We start from the raw sequence: 16,734 nt of genomic DNA on the forward strand, positions 1-16,734 counted from the left end.
GCTCTGAGAAGAAAAAAGCACTGCGTGTCCGAGCCGTCTCTATGACAACAGTCTGTTGACAACAGCCACTGTATGACCGACACCGCTCCGGACACGGACAGAGAAGGATGTGGGTACAAGACACGATCCGTAGGCGGCAAAACTACAGGGAATATCATACATTTGGAAAAGAGCACCAGTGAAGTCACCAGCGCCTTCCTGAAAAGTTAAAAGATTTTCAACTTGAGCACTCGAAATGGCCACACAATAAAGGCGGCACGCTCGGAAGAAAAGAACGCGACATAATCATTGAAAACAATTGAAAAAAGATGATGGCGCCCTAAAAAAACAAACACTAGGTGGACACATGGCCTAAAACTGAGGTGACTCATATTATTCCAATACTTTAAGTTTTACAACGCTAGCATAAATCGATTCTTTTCAGGTTTCAACAAATGACAATGTAATGTCAAGAAAAGTAAGAAACTAAGCCAAAAACCCAACATTTGTCCAACTTTGTTAATGTTTGTTGATCCACTCATTAAATCCATTTAACAGGGATTTGCCAAACGCCTAAGCTGTTTACCTGCTTTAAAAACCCTTTAAATAAATATATTAGCTTTGCATGGGTTTGATTTTCAACTGTATGTCTATTTTTAAATGTTGTCTTTCCATAACATCAGGTAAAAACTTTGACCAGTGTGTTTATTTAGGGCAGAGCAAACTCCAACAAGTAAAATAGCAAACTACTTTGATTTTTGATTCTCTTCCAAGGTTAGAACTCATGACATCTTATGACATTTCAGGGATCATGGGTAACCTTTTAGGAAACATATTGTGGGAATGTAGGCCTCACTCTGCAACTCTTCATCTTGATAATCCCTCTACTGGTTGCTAGGGTTGTGATTGTTCCTTGGACTGTGTGTGTGAGTCGTTGGGGATAAGGATGCTGTGGAGGAGCTTTAACCTGGTGCACACCCTCGTATTGATCTGTACAAGCCTCAGTGAGTGTTGCTATAGAGCAGGCTGCACTCTGTCACACTGGACTCACCGTGTCACTGCACACACACGACGCACACCCGCCTCTGCTTAGCTAACACACTGCCACCGATCCTGCCCTCTTCTACTCCCTCACCCCCCTCCATCCCCCCTTTTCTCTTTTCCTCTTTCTCTACCTCACTTTTCCTCTAATGAGTTGCAACACTGATAACGAGCCTGATGATCTTCCATTGATTCGGCTATCACTTGCTTGTCTGGTAATTGATCCGTAGCTGAGCCTCTAGTTAATTATATGGGCTTCGACATGGACCCCTGCCCCAGGGGGAATTCTCAAGTCCTGCACAATAATAGTTTTAATAAAGGAGCCTCTGGATCCCCCTTTTTTTCTACCCCTTCCTCTTCTCTAGCGTTTCTCATCTCTCCGGTTCCTTCTTCCTCCCTGTTTTCCTCCTAAATTTTTCCATCACTCTGTGTTTTTGCTTGTTCTTCATTTCCTCTGTCATCACAGCCATTACCATCAGCAGAAACAAGGGGAGAGGGGGGGGGGGGGGGAAAGAGGCAGAGATGTGGAGGGAGAGAGGGATATTGGCAGAGTCCGTTCCTCCCTCCCACAAATAACAGCCATTAACCAGCCGGGTCAGAGAGCTGAGCCACCAGCTTGACTTGAAGCACTGAGTGCCACTCGACAGAGCCACAGACTCGCACATTTACAGCCAAGAGAGAGAGGGAGAGAGAGAGAGAGAGAGAGAGGGAGAGAGAGAGAGAGAGAGAGAAAGTGGGAAGAGATGGAGAGGAGCGTGAGCTGGAAAGCAAAAAAGGAGCCACGGCAGCTAAATAGTCACTTAATATAATTAGCTGAAGCCTCATGCATTATCTTTTCAATAAGTTGTTAAGAGCGGAGCGTGCGACACATGGACAGGAGTTGACACATTATGCCTTTTACGACAAGGCGGCTTGTGGCTCCTGACGAGGCGAAGGCCAGTATGGAAAAGATAAATGGAAGAAAGAAGAAAGGTAGGAAGGTTAGAAAGAGAGACAGAGCAAGGTTAAGAGAAGAAGTGGAGAAAAACATCATTGGAGACAAAAGTAAAAGATTAAAATGTAAATTGGGCTTGAGACAAAAGACACAATTGCACATTTCCAAAGTGTGCGAGACTCTACACACTTTTCTCCCTGCTAGCAGAAATCCTTGTACATAACAGTAACGACCGGTGTGATAATCTCAGGAAAGGTTAACACTATACTGCCATTAGCACACCGTACAAAAGGCTTTTAACCGAGACATCCCAGCACCTGTCTGCAGCAATTTAACACAAATTTTGAAGTGACTTCATATACCGGAAGCCATTTAATGCATTTGAGGAGAGAAGTTCTCTTTTGTTCGTGGCAATGGAAAAGATCACAGTGACATCTCCCTCTCGCTACGGACTGAGGCACCTGCTCTGTCATTTCTCTAATAATGGGGGGTTGAAGAGACAGCGTGGAGAGAGGAGAGGGGAGATTTAAAGGGAAAAGGAGGAAGTGGGGAGAAGGGATGTCTTCATTGTTTGAGATGTGTCCTACGCTGTGTCAAAGGAAGCATAGATCTCCTTCCTTTCTTTTTTTTTCAATTATATCCTCCTGTGTGTCTTTTTCTCTGTGTCTGCCTCCCTTTACTCCTCCATTCCTCATTTTATTCCCTTACCTTTGCTGCTGTGGGGACCAATTTGGCTAAAATGGAACCTCTTCCTCATTTTTTTCTTAATTAAAATCTGAGAGCCTCCACAGGGGGGGGGGGGGGGGGGGGGGTGGAGAGGGGGGATGTTATCTGTGTATGTGTGTGTGGGTCCAACTCTGAGTGTGAGTGTGTGTGTGTGTGTGTGTGTGTGTGTGTGTGTGTTCATATGCATGCTGGTGGCAGCCTGCCTGCGTTCCTTTAGTCTTTCATTAGAGAGGCAGAAAATCAAACAAAGGCTCCATATTTTCTTTTGAGAGAGACATAACAAGTCTATTGATATTTTTTATTTGTTTTTCTGTTATTTTTTTTTCTACTGCTGCTCTACAAAATAAAAACAAAACATTTTTTTCTCCAGTGATCAAAGAAGCTTTCTGTAAAAAAAAAAAACGAATCCTGCATTTTAATTTTTTGAACAAAGAAACAAACACTTAACAGCTGGCTGCAAAGGTGATGCTTTTCTTCAAGCTGTTGTTATTTTTTAAGGTAGAAACTGAGCTCTTTAGCTAAGCACCGTGTGTGTGTGTGAGTGTGAGAGTGAGAGTGTGTGTGTGTGTGTTTTGTGGGATGGTCCCGCTGGATAACTAAGGTTGCTCTGAGACATGCCCGCCACTCACAGCGCAAATGGTAATAAGGCAGGGGGACAAACTCTCGCCCTCCCTCCATCCCTTCTCCTTCTCTGACATGGTGCTTGCCCCCTCCTCTCTCCCCCTGGCAGGGGAGGAGTGTGTGCGTGTCTGTGTGTTATGTGTGTGTGAGTGTGTGTGTGTGTGTGTGTGTGTGTGTGTGTGTGAGTGAGAGAGAGGGAGGAAGCGTGCAGCGCGATGTCATTGAGCATCTCAGAGTAGAGCAGCACAGTTGACTCAGTTGAGCCTGCACCGGCCCCGACACACACACACTCACACACTCACTCGCCTGCTCTCTTACACACACAGACACTCAGAGGGAGAGACCGTCTCTCTCTCTCACTCTCACTCACTCGCTCTCACATGCTTGCCCTAACACACACGCGCGCACACACACAGAGGCTCAGGCGCTCAGCTCAGTTCCTCAGCGGCTGCAGCAGAGTACAGAGGAGTCCGAGGGAGAGCGAGAGAGAGAGAGGACAGGCAGCGCAGACGTCGAGAGAGGGACACACAGAAAGGGAGGGAGAAAGAGAGAGGAGAGAGAGAGAGAGAAGCGGGAGGCAGGGAGAGCTGGATAGCTGGTGGCTCACTCCCACACCTCATCTTCACTTTGCTGGGACAGACACAGAATTGATGGTAAGAGACATTCATGCATTTTATTGGCTGGAGTGGTTGCTTTTGAAGGTGTTTTCCTTGGGACTTTTACTTTGCTTTTGAAAATGTTGACATTTTTATTACTTTGTACAAATTTATTTTTTCATGATTTCTGTGGAGCTGTTCATTTTTTATTAAAAATTCAGAAATTTTCATTAGTAACACAAAATAACATTTGTTTTTATTCTTATTCGTGCATGTGTTGAGTGATGAGTGCGCTGATGATAACTTCCAGGTTTTTCAACTTTTTCTTTCTACTTTTAAAAGACATATTTTATATTAACGTGCCTCATGTCTGTGTCAGAGTGTGTGCATGGCCGCATGCAGGTAAACATGTGTTTCGTTGTGTGTTTTGTGTCATAGTGTGTTTGTATGAGTCAGGGTTCAAGTGCAAAATGACTGACAGATAGATTAAAGCAAAAACTGAGGCCGCCGACAGTGTGATGCACCCGCCCCCCCCCCCCTCACTAATTCCCATAACCCCCCTCTTCTTTCTTTAACTCCATTCTTGCTCACCTTCTCATCAGCCCCCCTCCTCACCTCCATCCGCCCTCACCTCATCCCTCCTCACCTCATCCTGCCCTGTCCGAGAGACGAGGCCCCCCGAGGAAATTCACTGCGAGCCCTCTTTTTCTCTCTCTTTCTTCTTGAGAATTAACTTCACTCTCCAGAGCTGCCAAGAAACCTCACACACATCCACTTCTCTCTACTCCCCTCTCGCTGTTATCCTCCTCGAGAAGCAGGACGAAAAAAGAAAAAAAAAAGCCAACAAGACCCCAAAAGAACCTACCTTCACTGACTGTTTTTTTTTTCTCTCTCCTCCTTCACACTCCCACATCCCTCCTTCCCCTCCCTCTCTCTCTCTCTCTCTCTCTCTGTCTCCCCCTCTCTCTCTGTCCAAGTCCGAGGAGGCAGAGTTGGATGTGAGAGGCAGTGAGTGCGACACAGTCCCACAAGAGCCCAGCACAGACCCTGAGCCGCCCAGGCCACCTCCGGCTAAGTCTGATAGACCCACAGGCACCGCTGGCGTTAGCACGAGCATCCCCTCCAGTAGCCACAGTAGCAGCACCACCATCACCACCACCTCCAGCAGCAGCAGAAGTGGTCTGGGTGGCGTTAGCATCGTTTGCAGCAGCTCTGAGGGAGCAGGCGAAAGCTCCATGCAGTTCAGCACCAGACCGCCTAGTGCTGAGCAGCCGGGCTTCATGGGGACATGGCAGCAGCAGAGCACTGACAGCAACCTCCTCTACAGAATGTCCCAGCAGGTACGTCAGCTTCAACCACACCATCCTTCACCTTCTCCGTCTCCGACTCCTCACTCTCCATCTTCTAGTATTTTCACTCTTATCAGGAAACAAACTTTTATTTTTCTTCTCTCAGTGTATGTTTAGATGCTTGCTGTTGTGATTCTGTGTAAAAAGAGAGTGTTTGTGAGTGTAAGTAGGTGTGTGTGTGTGTGTGTGTTTGTGTAATTCAGGAGGTATGGGGTGATTTTGGTCAGTGTTTTGAATGTGATATTTCAAATTGAGAGTTCTTCATTTTTAGAACTTTTTCCACACATTACAAAAAGACCACATTTTATATTGTGTGTGTGTGTGTCCTCATGTTGTTGTTTTACATACTATTTTAATCCATTTAGTCATTTTCTGCTCTTTAAATTAAATAAAAAAATAGCTTATTTGTGTTTTTGTAAAAACACACATTTTAATAGGACATGTTCATGGTTCAGTTGCTTCCCCCTTTGATGGATTATCCCTTGTCCTGCTTCGTTACATACATGCTTAAGTCTCCATAATTGCTCTATGAGCGGTGTGGAGTTTAAAAGCAAGCACTAGCAGTGTTTTGGTAACCTCAGTGCCGATAAAGACCCGGGCAGGGGCTCCCCTGTGGGACCGGCTAATTGACTTCATGTGGCCGAGGCAGGAAGCCCCTCGCGCGGCTACAGAGCAGCAGAGAAGCCGTGAGCGAACACAGGCTCGTCTGGAGAAGTAATGATGATAACGGACAGCCTGCAGTCAACATTTCCTCCCGACATTTCTCGTCAGTTATCGTGGATGATACACTGAATTTTACTCTTGTTTACAACCTGTCGTTTTCTTTGCGTTTGTTCATCTAAAGACGTCCCCAAATAAGAGTAAGATTTCGTGGTTCCGTGTGATAAATGTCAAAGAAAAAGAGGGAAGAGACGAGAAAGTGTATATGTGTGTTATTTGTATGTGTGTGTGTGTGTGTGTGTGTGTGTGAGGGGGAGACAGTAAAGATAGAGGATGGTTGTTAGGGTGTAGTTAATCATAGCGGGACCTGCAGGCTCTCGGTCCGTACCATGCACACGCTGTTACGCGCGCAGGCCACAGCGGCTCTTGCGCAACAGCTCCGCCGCGGCTCTGTGCTGTACATGATGGGAAAGTTATTCCGTCACCTTGACAATATTAACAGACCACAGAGTTAAACTATTTTGGAATGCCAGATGTGTCGTCGTAAAGGGGGAAGTGATGTGTTCGAAACTATATAATATCCCGATGTAACTTTTGGGAATATTTGTTTGTGTTTCCTCACGAAAAAGAATCAATTTTCTGCTCTTCACTCAGCCGAATACTTTGTGAAAGATGTGAGGAATTTTTGACTGAATTTAATTATAGCATTGCTTCACTTTTATTTCTGATCACGCAGCAGCATATTTTGTTCTTAAGGAAGATGATAGAAACTATTGATGAGTAAATTGGTGGAGCCGGTGTGAAGCAGGTGGATGGGCCCCTGCGCTTAGCATCTGCTGGGACCCCACGTCCTCATCCCCACTCCTTTTTACAAATGCGCACCGTTGTTTCAATATAATCAGCTGTGGGACTCGCTGTGATGTATCCTTCCTCGCATCACTTAGAAGAAATCTTCCCATGTTTAGTAGGCATGACATAAATTCTCCAAAGAAAGCCTGTTCCTTGACAGACTCGCCTTCTTGGAATCTAACCGATAATGACTTTGTGTTTGCCGAGGCTCGCGCACCCTGGGGTGTTGAAGGAGAGAAATGCGTTATGGGCTCGTGTTTCAAAATCCCCCCTCTCACTTTCTCCCTTAAAGATCAACTAGGTGACACGAGGGATGCGGTATTTTAGCGTTGTTAGGCCAAATTATGTTTCCACCTGATCGATGGAGACGCGTAAAAGCTGTGCGCAGTGCGCTCAGGCCAGATGGCTGTGGAGAGGTGCAGGGCACATGAGAGCCAAAACTTGTGGATATTCTTTTGACATAATATTGTAAACTACTTGCTCAAGGCAAGGGCTTAGAAATAAGAAGAAAAAACACTTATCATAAATGCAGGGAGTTGACAGGAGATAAACAAGCTCCTGGTTTACAGCAGGTGTCTGACCACCTCGGTGCATACATATGAGAGACCGATGAGGAAATTAAGTAAAGATTTTAAAATGATCAAATTAGTATCTGGTTGAATTATTTAGTGTTTTTATTACTCCCTTCAAGTTATTTATTAAAAAAAAAAAAAAGCAACACCTGTCTCCACCAGCGTAATGACAATTATTTAAATACAATTATTTAAATTCTTTGATTGATTTTCGATACAATCAACTCCTGTTTTGAAAATATTTTCACGTCTTTATATTTCTGTCTTCATAGTGAAATAATCCCGAATAAAAATATTAATTTATTTACATATTCGCTAAGACGTTTTCATAAAAAAGAGAGAGAAATATAAAGAAAAAAATTGTCTATTAGACTGGACGTGCTGGTGCAAAAAAAAATGGTGAAAGACGAAAAATGAAGATGAATTGAATTATTTGTTATGTGTAGTATTTAAGTTTTTGGATTAAGTTGGCATAATATCGCCTTGATTTTGAGATCCAATCGTTTTTTAAATGCATGTTTCAGTAAACTAACGAAATCAAAGACCGATGAGATTAAAACAAGACCGTGAGCGAATAATTTACAGCCTTCAGAACAGGCCTTAATAGCCTTTTAATCCTTGAAGAAACTTTTTTTTTTTTTTAGAAGTAGATTAACAGCCATCATAACCCACGCAAATCTCAACCGGAAACAACACGAGCAGTTTGCAATTTAGATGAAATCAATGAAATGGATTCGATAAATATTCGCTGCTTTCTCAGCTTCCTAATGTTCAGAAATCGGTTCACATTTCACTAAACACTGCAAAGGGGAACTTTTATAATTTGTTTGTAAAAAAAAAAAAAAAAAAAAAAAAGAAAAGAAACACACACATTAATTAGGAGCTGAATTATTTCCCAGCATTTCGCAGTGATAATATTTGGAGCCTTAATTGACCCGCTGTTGTACATGCGAGCCTCTCAATATCGACCCTTGCAAGTTGAAAAGCCCGGAGTTAAGTGATACTGCGAGCCTAATTGGTTCATCAGGGATGATTCTTCCACAATACAACAGCCGGAGGCCGCGTCTTCTTCTACGCTTTTTTTTTGTCTACTTTCTCCTCCGCTTTCAGATGGAGGGATGTAGAAACAATTCAAGGTTAGGAAAGCTCATAAAATAAATGTGCCTCATAACGTCCACCTGAGGGTCTGATGCTGCCACCCAGGCTTACAGCAGTGCCCCGAGAAATAAAGTAAAAAAATAAACAAGTGCATGTGTTCAGTCTGAGACGCTCTCTAAATCAACATCTTCCTTTTCTTTTTGCAAGGGTGCTGTAACGCGGCTTCCTTTGAAGTGCGACAGGTCTACTATGGGCCGAGACCTTGAAGAGGTACAGTGGCATCATGTCTGCTCTCTGCTGCCTGCTAAACTCACACCGAGACTTTCCTATTTCCACACAGCAATTCAAGGGTTAAACAAATATAGTGTAGAAACTATGATAATATCAGTACTGTCAGGCCTTCCTAAAATGTCAAGCTTGCCTGCATGCCTTCAGTTCTTTATATTTAAATGCATTTTGATGAAAATGACAAATTTTCATCAAATTTGTGATCCTAAATCTGACCCACAAGCCAGCAGCATTCACCTCGCCCTCATGTCACAATGTTTAAGAGTTTGAAATCCTTTATTAAAATTGAACAAAAACGCAGCAAATCATTGTGATAAAAACAGAACTCGTCCTTGTATTTTTTTTCCACCTTAATAAAAAGGAAAATGGGGATTCATTCAGAATGCCTGTTTTTAATTCATCAGTTAAACATCTTACATAAAAAAAAATCCAACAATTTTTAGTCTTTTTTCAGTTCCTTCATTCTCTTTTTTGGTTTTACGACCTCCATTGTTTTTACGTTTTTGTCAAATTTAAACTTTTTGTCGGCTTCAGTTTTACAGTCTAATCTGTTATTTCCCCTTATTCCATCTGTTCTGTTAATGCAGTCCGTCCTGAGAGTGTGTGTGTTAAATCTATGAAAGTGAATGCTGCTAGCTGTGAGCACATGTTGACAGACATATTTGATGAATAACTCACTCCGCTTTGTTTTGTCTGACTGTAGAAATGAGGTTGATATTATCCCCCTCAGTGCAGATCACACAATGCGCTAATCTTCCCATTAACACACTGATACACTTATGGTGGTGAGTGAGTGAGTGAGTGTGTGCGTGTGCACACGTTGTTTTACACAGTAGAGTACAGGCGTGTTGCATATGTGGTGCATATGCATTGCTTCTTACCAGAGTGTGTGACTGGGAAGCAGTGATTTGATGCATATGTGTAGAATTATCTACAGTCAGTGAACGTGTGTGCGTGTGTGTTGTTAGCCTCAACTGTTATTATTTCCATGTCTGTCTTTGATGGGTCATTGCACACAGAGCATATGGATGCCTATACGGACATGTATCTGGTGTCAAGTGTGTATGTGTGTGTGCACTGTGTCGCTGAAGTTTATGTCCGAGCATGTGCGCGTTAAAGCTTTTGTGTCTGTGCTTTTGCCATTTATTTTTCTGAGTGGGTGGCTAAATACTCATATGCCAGTTTTTGTGAGTGTGTGTTTGCTTGCAAAAGAGAGTAAGAGAGCGAGCGTGTGCAGATTTGTGGGTGTGTGTCCTCTCCCTCTCTGATTGTGTGTGTCTCTGTGTGTTGGCCCGGGCTCCATGTGTGTGTGGGTGCGAGGTGAAGTGTCTCTTGGCTGGCCTTGGCTGGAGAGCTGGAGGAGAGCAGAGGTGAAAGAGGAGATTTGCAGAAAAGACACGCACCACTTCCCCCATTACTACTTTTTCTTCTTCTTCTTCTTCTTCTTCTACTACGATGTTTCTGTCTCCCACTGCTCCTTCTTCTTCTTCTCTCACTCGCTTTTCCTTTCTCGTCTTGTTCCCCACACCTCAAACCCTGTTTCCCTCTCCCTCCCTCTTCACTGTCTTTCCTACCTTACACTCTATCACCACCCACGGTCCTCCACATGTTAAAACTGATTTTGTTCTGCAGCTACTGTCTTCATATGAAAGAATGGCCCCTTGAGATTGACACTGTGTAACAGAGGAACACTTTGGGTGTTACTTTCAATGCATTTGTCGGAGAGCTACTTACAAAAGCCCACAAAAACAAATGTCAGGAGCAGAGGAAGTACCTGGGTATGCTACCCAAAATTACTCTCTGGTCTCGCACCTGATTGGAGTAGGATTAAAGCTCCGTTTATACCAGCTCACGTCCCACCTGTCTCTAACTGTAAACCTGCCGTTGGATCTCACATTCTTTTATACAATAATTGCAACCCTATTGGGCAGTTTAGAGGGTCCAGATAACATACGCAGCATTAAGAGAGGCCGCTGTGGCATTCAGTCAGTGGGCATCTCGCAGTCTTTGTGCACATGCAACGATGATGATGTGTTTCCTAAGGGCAGCATTATTTCTGCAAGAGGGAGCTCAGAAACGAAAGAGTGAGATTGAGTGGGAAGGTGGCTGCAGCTGCTTGTATATTTACTGTATACGTGTGTATGTGTGTGTTTCATTAAGAAGCCATCGAGTTTGACGGAGTAGGAGGATGTACAAGGTTCCATTCATGCTGTGGTCCCCACTTTATTTACCCAGGCATTAACCAGGGAGATATGACGTCTGCAGTGTTTTTACTTTCAACTTTAACTGACTTTCTTTAATCTTTTTTTTTTTCACCATTAAGCATGATCTTTTTTTTTTTTTTTTTTTTTTAATCTGAAGTTCCATTAATATATTTTTTTTTCCCTTTTATGCTATTTAATAAATATTTCTATTGCATACACTGTACACATCTACAGTATGAGTGGGTCAAAATCAATATCTGTGATTCCTTTCCTTTAGTGCAGAATAATTATGCGACACTGTTGAGGAACTCTAGGCTCTTCTCATGCATATACCTCCATTCTGCTGCTTTGTGTCGCCCTCTTCCACTTTAATATCCTAAAAATTATCCTTAAAATAATTACACTTTTTTGTTAAATGTAAATGCATATTAACTCCCACTAAACACCACCCCTCACACGATCACGTGTGTCCTAGGTCATACCGTAACCTCTGCAGCCGTGCAGTGATGCCCTGCAGGAGCAGCGTTGTAGTTAAGCACCGACCCTGACTCTGTATGTTAGACCCAGGGCCAAGCAGGGATCAATAAGCATCATGTGAGCATCACTCACGGGTTTCATGTCAGCTGTTTCCTGTTTGTCCTGAGGAGACGGCCGCCTAGCCGTCCTGAAAGCCCGATTAATAAAGGTAAAGACAGAATAGTGGAAGTGAAAAGGCGTTCTTTGTCATACGCCTGACAGAGAAGTTTACTGTATGTTTATGTGTGTGCGTGTTCAGCAATGATGGAAATGCAAAGCCATTTGCTCTACTTCTTATCAGAGGGATGAATGGTGAAATCTACAGAGCTGAGTCTTTCCCAGGAACTTCTTTCAGTCCTGTGTGGGTATGTGTATGTAAGAAGACAGAAATACAACATGTATTTCCCTTTCTTATTCTTTATTTACTGATATTTTGCAGCCTTTTTGGGCTAAAATAATCAATGCACAGCTGCTAATCTGAATAGAAATTTTTACATGTAATGTGTTTTTTGTGCTATTATAGCATGTTTCTCTGACAAGTAGGTTGGATTCATGAAAAAAAAAACTATTCAATGTCAATTAAAGGCACAATGTCTACAGGATGTGACTAATCACACATTTTAATAGTTTTGCAATTTTTTCATTTTTTTTTTGTTTCCTTCTATTTTTTTATTTATTTTCTTTCTTTGTACATGCTTCCAACTTGTAAAATTCTGGTCTTCGCTATGTTTTTTCTTCTTTTATTTTTGTCTACATTTCCTTTAGAAAAACTTATTTTTGTTGGGGTAGTTTCCTGCAGTGGGGAGAAGTTGTCGGTGTGAAAAGGAAGTGTGTGTTTGAAGGGCCAGTCGCTCAGGATGTCACCACCCCGCCACTGGTTAATGAGGGGGACATAAGCACAGGGCCGGGGCAACACACACACAGACAGACAGACACTCTCTCACACACTCACACTCACACTCACGCGCGCACACACACACACACACACACACACACACACACACACACACACACACACACACACACACACACACACACACACACACACACACACACACACACACACACACACACACACACACACACACACACACACTCTCTTTCTCTGACACGGCAGGAATGCAGCAGCTGTCACTGAGCTCCAGGCAGTTATGAAAAGGTTGAAGTATAATTGTGTCCTGTGTGTGTCTGTGTGTGTGTGTGTGTGTGTGTGTGTGGTTGAAGTGGCAGTACCATGGGTCAGGGGGGATGTTGAGAAATGGGAGGGGCTCACGTTGGCTTCAGTGACCCAGAGATTGCCACCGGCAGAGAGGATCATCACACTTAATTGACTAAAGTGAAGAAAGAGAGAGTCAGTGAAAACACACATATTGTGCGGTGTCCTGTAGTATTTTAAGACTTGACCAGATGGCAGACACATTGTTGTGCGAGAGCGCTCTTTCCCGTTCTGCACGCAGAGGAAGGTGACATTAGGTGTGACCTGCGCTAAGTGACAGGAACTTGGGGCATACTTTCACCGTGGCTTCTCCCTTTTCCTGTTATTCCTCAGCTCCTGTGATTTTGTTTTCTTTGGAGCAGCGCCAGCGCAACGGGCAAATCGACAGCCTTACTACTTTCACGTCCGTCTTAAGGACCCCTCTCTGCTCGGTCTGCCTGCCAATTTGCCCCATCAGCACCGGGCAAAAGGAGAAGAAGAGCTCTCAAGGCTCTGTCTTCCATTTTTCTGTTGGCGGTGTGGCTAATGCTGTCACTGTTATTTGAAAAAGCACTCAGGCTGAATTGCTATTATTATTGTTAAAGCCATCATCATCAGGCTTATTTATGGTTATGTATAATCATGGTGATTTTGTTCAGGGCTCACAGTTGACTCTCTCTTTCCTCTGGTAATCTTACATGTACTGTGGAGTGTGTTGGTTTGTGTTGTACGTTTGTAATGTGCTGGCAAATTATCAAAGTTGTTGTGGTAAAGAAAATGGGTTTGCAACAGGTAACAGCCATTTCATGTCCAGAGTTTACATGTAAGGTGAGGAAAACTTCTCTCTCGTATCGCATAGACTGAACTCTATGGCTTTAAAGGAGAGAGAAGAGAGAGGTCCCCCCCCCCTACTATATTCTGTTTCATATCTTTCTCTCAGTCTTTTTTGCTCTTGTGTTATACTCTACGTCTATCTCTCCGCCCTGCTCTGTTCTGTCTCCAGCTTACCGTGGAGATTTGATTGCTAGAGGCCCAGGGAGGATTTTTTAGGGAGGTTCTGGAGAAGGGAGGCTAGTGGTACAGGCTGTGGTAGGCTTGTAGCCAACTTACACACACACGCACAAGCAAACACAAAGATTTTCAGCCCTACGGGCATATACATACACCAGCTTTCACACTCTACTATTATGTATTTTCCTTATGCAGATTGTGCAAATTGCTTGCTAACGGTGATGTCGTTTTTACTCTGTGAAAAAAAACTTGAGTCTTAACTCATTAGCTACTTTTTCAAGTGCGCAAAGTGTTAATGCAACATGTGTAAGCATTTGTTTGTGCTCTCTGCTGACTTTGTAAAGATGTTTGCGCTGTTGGATTAATAACGTTTAATGGCCACTGTAAAATGCAGCTGCCTTGGCATCCCACAGCTCGTGTTTTTCTGGCAAACGGAGACTCTGGGTGGCTCTTGTTTTTGTGAGGATGTGTGTGCGCAGTGCGGTGAAATACCTAAGTGTGTGTGGGCTTTAGGAATAGGCAATGTGTGTGTGTGTGTGTTGTCACTGGGCATCACTGTTCATTTAAATGTGACACACACACACACACACACATGCTTTGAACTGAGCCTGCATGTGAGCCGACCACATATATCGAGCAGCATTTCACATCACTTTCTAACAATCTATAAAGTCAATTAACTCACAAATGATCTAATTAGCCAACTCTGATACACATCAAATGGTCTGACCCTGTATCTGCGGCAACCAGTCAGGGGTTTAAGGTCAGCGTGCGTGACCTTTGGCAGCACACATTGTTGGTCAGTCACCTCTCGGGACATTTATTGTGTGATTGAAGTGATGGCTGCAGCTTTTTAAAACGGGACAAAGTGAGAATTCTTGTACAGAAAAAGCTGTTTTTCAGTGTTTTGTTGACACACACACACACACACACACACACACACACACACACACACACACACACACACACACACACACACACACACACACACACACACACACACACACACACACACACACACACACACACACACACACACACACACACACACACACACACACACACACACACACACACAAACACACACAGACATGCGTGCAGGCAGGAATGTAGCCACAAACACACACACATAGCACTTGCGTTCTCTATGTTGATGTTTTCTCTGTAAATGGCCTGAGCTGCCTCTTCCATTGTCGGGAAACACACTCAGCGATAAGTGCTTTGTTGGAGCAACGTCCGCTGCATGATGTGTGTGATTCTGACTGGCATTTAATATTTCATAGCATTTAATCCATTTGCTATGTTTCCTCCAGATACAAAAAAAAAAAAAAAAAAAATCTGCAGCTTTTGTTTCCTTTATCCAGGCCATTACCTCGCAGCTTGTTGATCAGTTTAGATTTGTAAAGGCTGGCAACGAGGGATTTATCACCCAGATTTACTGCGATTTTGCTGCGCGAGCATTCAGCCAATAAATTTAGTGTCTTGTTCGAGGCTTGAACGGAGCCTCACAAGGGCAAAGGTGATTCTTTGTGCCTGATCAATGGGTGGTATAGATATAACTCAATAACATAAATAATAAAATATCATAAGCAAACCGCTGTGAGATTTATTGCAGGAAAAGCAGTGAAATGAAAGCACTTAAAGAGCAGTCAAGTTTACAGGATGCAGCGGCGAAGAGAGATAGCGCCTTATGACAAAGAAGAGGAAAAGGAGCCGACAGCTTGAGCATCAGTCAGAAGGCGAGGTGGAGGCTCTCTCTGAGATCAATTGGTAATAGGCTGAAGTCACAGAGGCGATTAGAGGCGTCGACTTGCCTGTGTTGTAAATGCTGTCAGATCTGTTAAAGGAAGCCTAATACCTCTCAGGTTGAAAGCTGTAATAACATCAACTGTAACTGGATCCGCCGGGAAGTGCGAGTCAGTCTGCGTGTGCATGCAGGAGCGAGTGGAAGAGGAGCGGGATGAAGGCAAAAGTGTTTTATTGTGAGTGTGTGTTGTTGTTGTTGTTGTGTGTGCGGTGTAAAGCAGCAGCAGCAGCAGCATGCATAAAAGGCGAGAGCCGCGGGGTTGCTCCTGGCATTTTTTCGGCCACCAGATGCCTGTCACCGCTTTAAGGAAAAGAAGAGCATGGGATGAGAAGGGGAGGGGGACAAAGGGGAGGGAGGGAGAGAAAAAGAGAGAGTGAAGAGGGGAGGGAGTGGCGCTGTTCAAATCATGTCACGTAGTGCTAATTCATCCAGCCTCATTAGAGAAAGGGAAGGGACCAGAGGGCCTCTCTCAGGACAGGGCCCCGGCTCCAACAAACACACACAGCCACACACAGATATATGCATACACACATTGTCTCAGTTTTTCTCTGGCACATACTTAAACATTTTCCTCTTCCTTACACACACACACACACACACACACACACACACACACACACACACAGACACACAGACACACACACACACACACACACACACACACACACACACACACACACACACACACACAAACACGTAGACGTTCATACACAGATGACACTGGCACATGGCGCAGTGCGGGGGCAGTTTGGGGAATAGAAAATTGCCTTCTCAGGAAGGCCCAGGCCAATTAAGGACCTGACCGTATTGAATGTCAAGTGTTAATTTGGGCTCCTTTCCTCCCTCACACCCCCCACCCTTCAATTTCCCAGCAGTGATGGGGGGGGGGGGGGGGGGGGTGTCTGTGTGTGTGTGTCCCAGAGATGAGCAAATACATGTCAAGCCAAAGTTGATTGCCTGCTCCGTATTATGTGTCGCAGGCAAGTGGCAAATATGCTCCCTCCTTTTAGCCTTTCACGCACCCCCCTGAGGGACGCCGCCATGGAAGGAGGAGGAGGAAAGGAGGGATTAACTGTACCACAGTGATAAGAATGGGGTTTTTTACACTGGGGAAGAAGGGGGGGGGGGTGGGGGGGTGAAGGGGACAGGCAGGGAAAGAGAGGGCACAGGGTTTGTTTGATCTCATAGGACTGGGTGGTGACTTTGATGCTCTTCTAATTGCCTTAATTTTCACTGAGGTGATGTTTGTACAAAATATGTTGGAGTAAGAACTTTAAAAAAAAAAAAA

At 44.0% G+C, this 16,734-nt stretch overlaps 1 protein-coding gene across 4 annotated transcripts in view; it reads left to right on the top strand.

The window, feature by feature from the left end:
* bnc2 (basonuclin zinc finger protein 2) overlaps window positions 1–16,734 on the top strand; it is a 158,840-nt gene that overhangs the window by 64,726 nt on the left and 77,380 nt on the right. Inside the window, exons 1-3 of one of the 4 annotated variants that reach the window (XM_061058033.1) lie at window positions 2,819–3,954; window positions 4,875–5,237; window positions 8,633–8,695. In XM_061058033.1, coding sequence (XP_060914016.1) covers window positions 3,682–3,954; window positions 4,875–5,237; window positions 8,633–8,695 — 699 coding nt within the window. In that variant the 5' untranslated portion in view covers window positions 2,819–3,681. Of the gene's footprint in view, window positions 1–2,818; window positions 3,955–4,874; window positions 5,238–8,632; window positions 8,696–16,734 lie in introns of those variants that run through there. The other 3 variants (XM_061058001.1, XM_061058018.1, XM_061058010.1) reach the window with 3 other exon arrangements.

Source organism: Labrus mixtus, chromosome 2 (genome assembly GCF_963584025.1).
Source record: "Labrus mixtus chromosome 2, fLabMix1.1, whole genome shotgun sequence".
Classification (NCBI taxonomy): domain Eukaryota; kingdom Metazoa; phylum Chordata; class Actinopteri; order Labriformes; family Labridae; genus Labrus; species Labrus mixtus.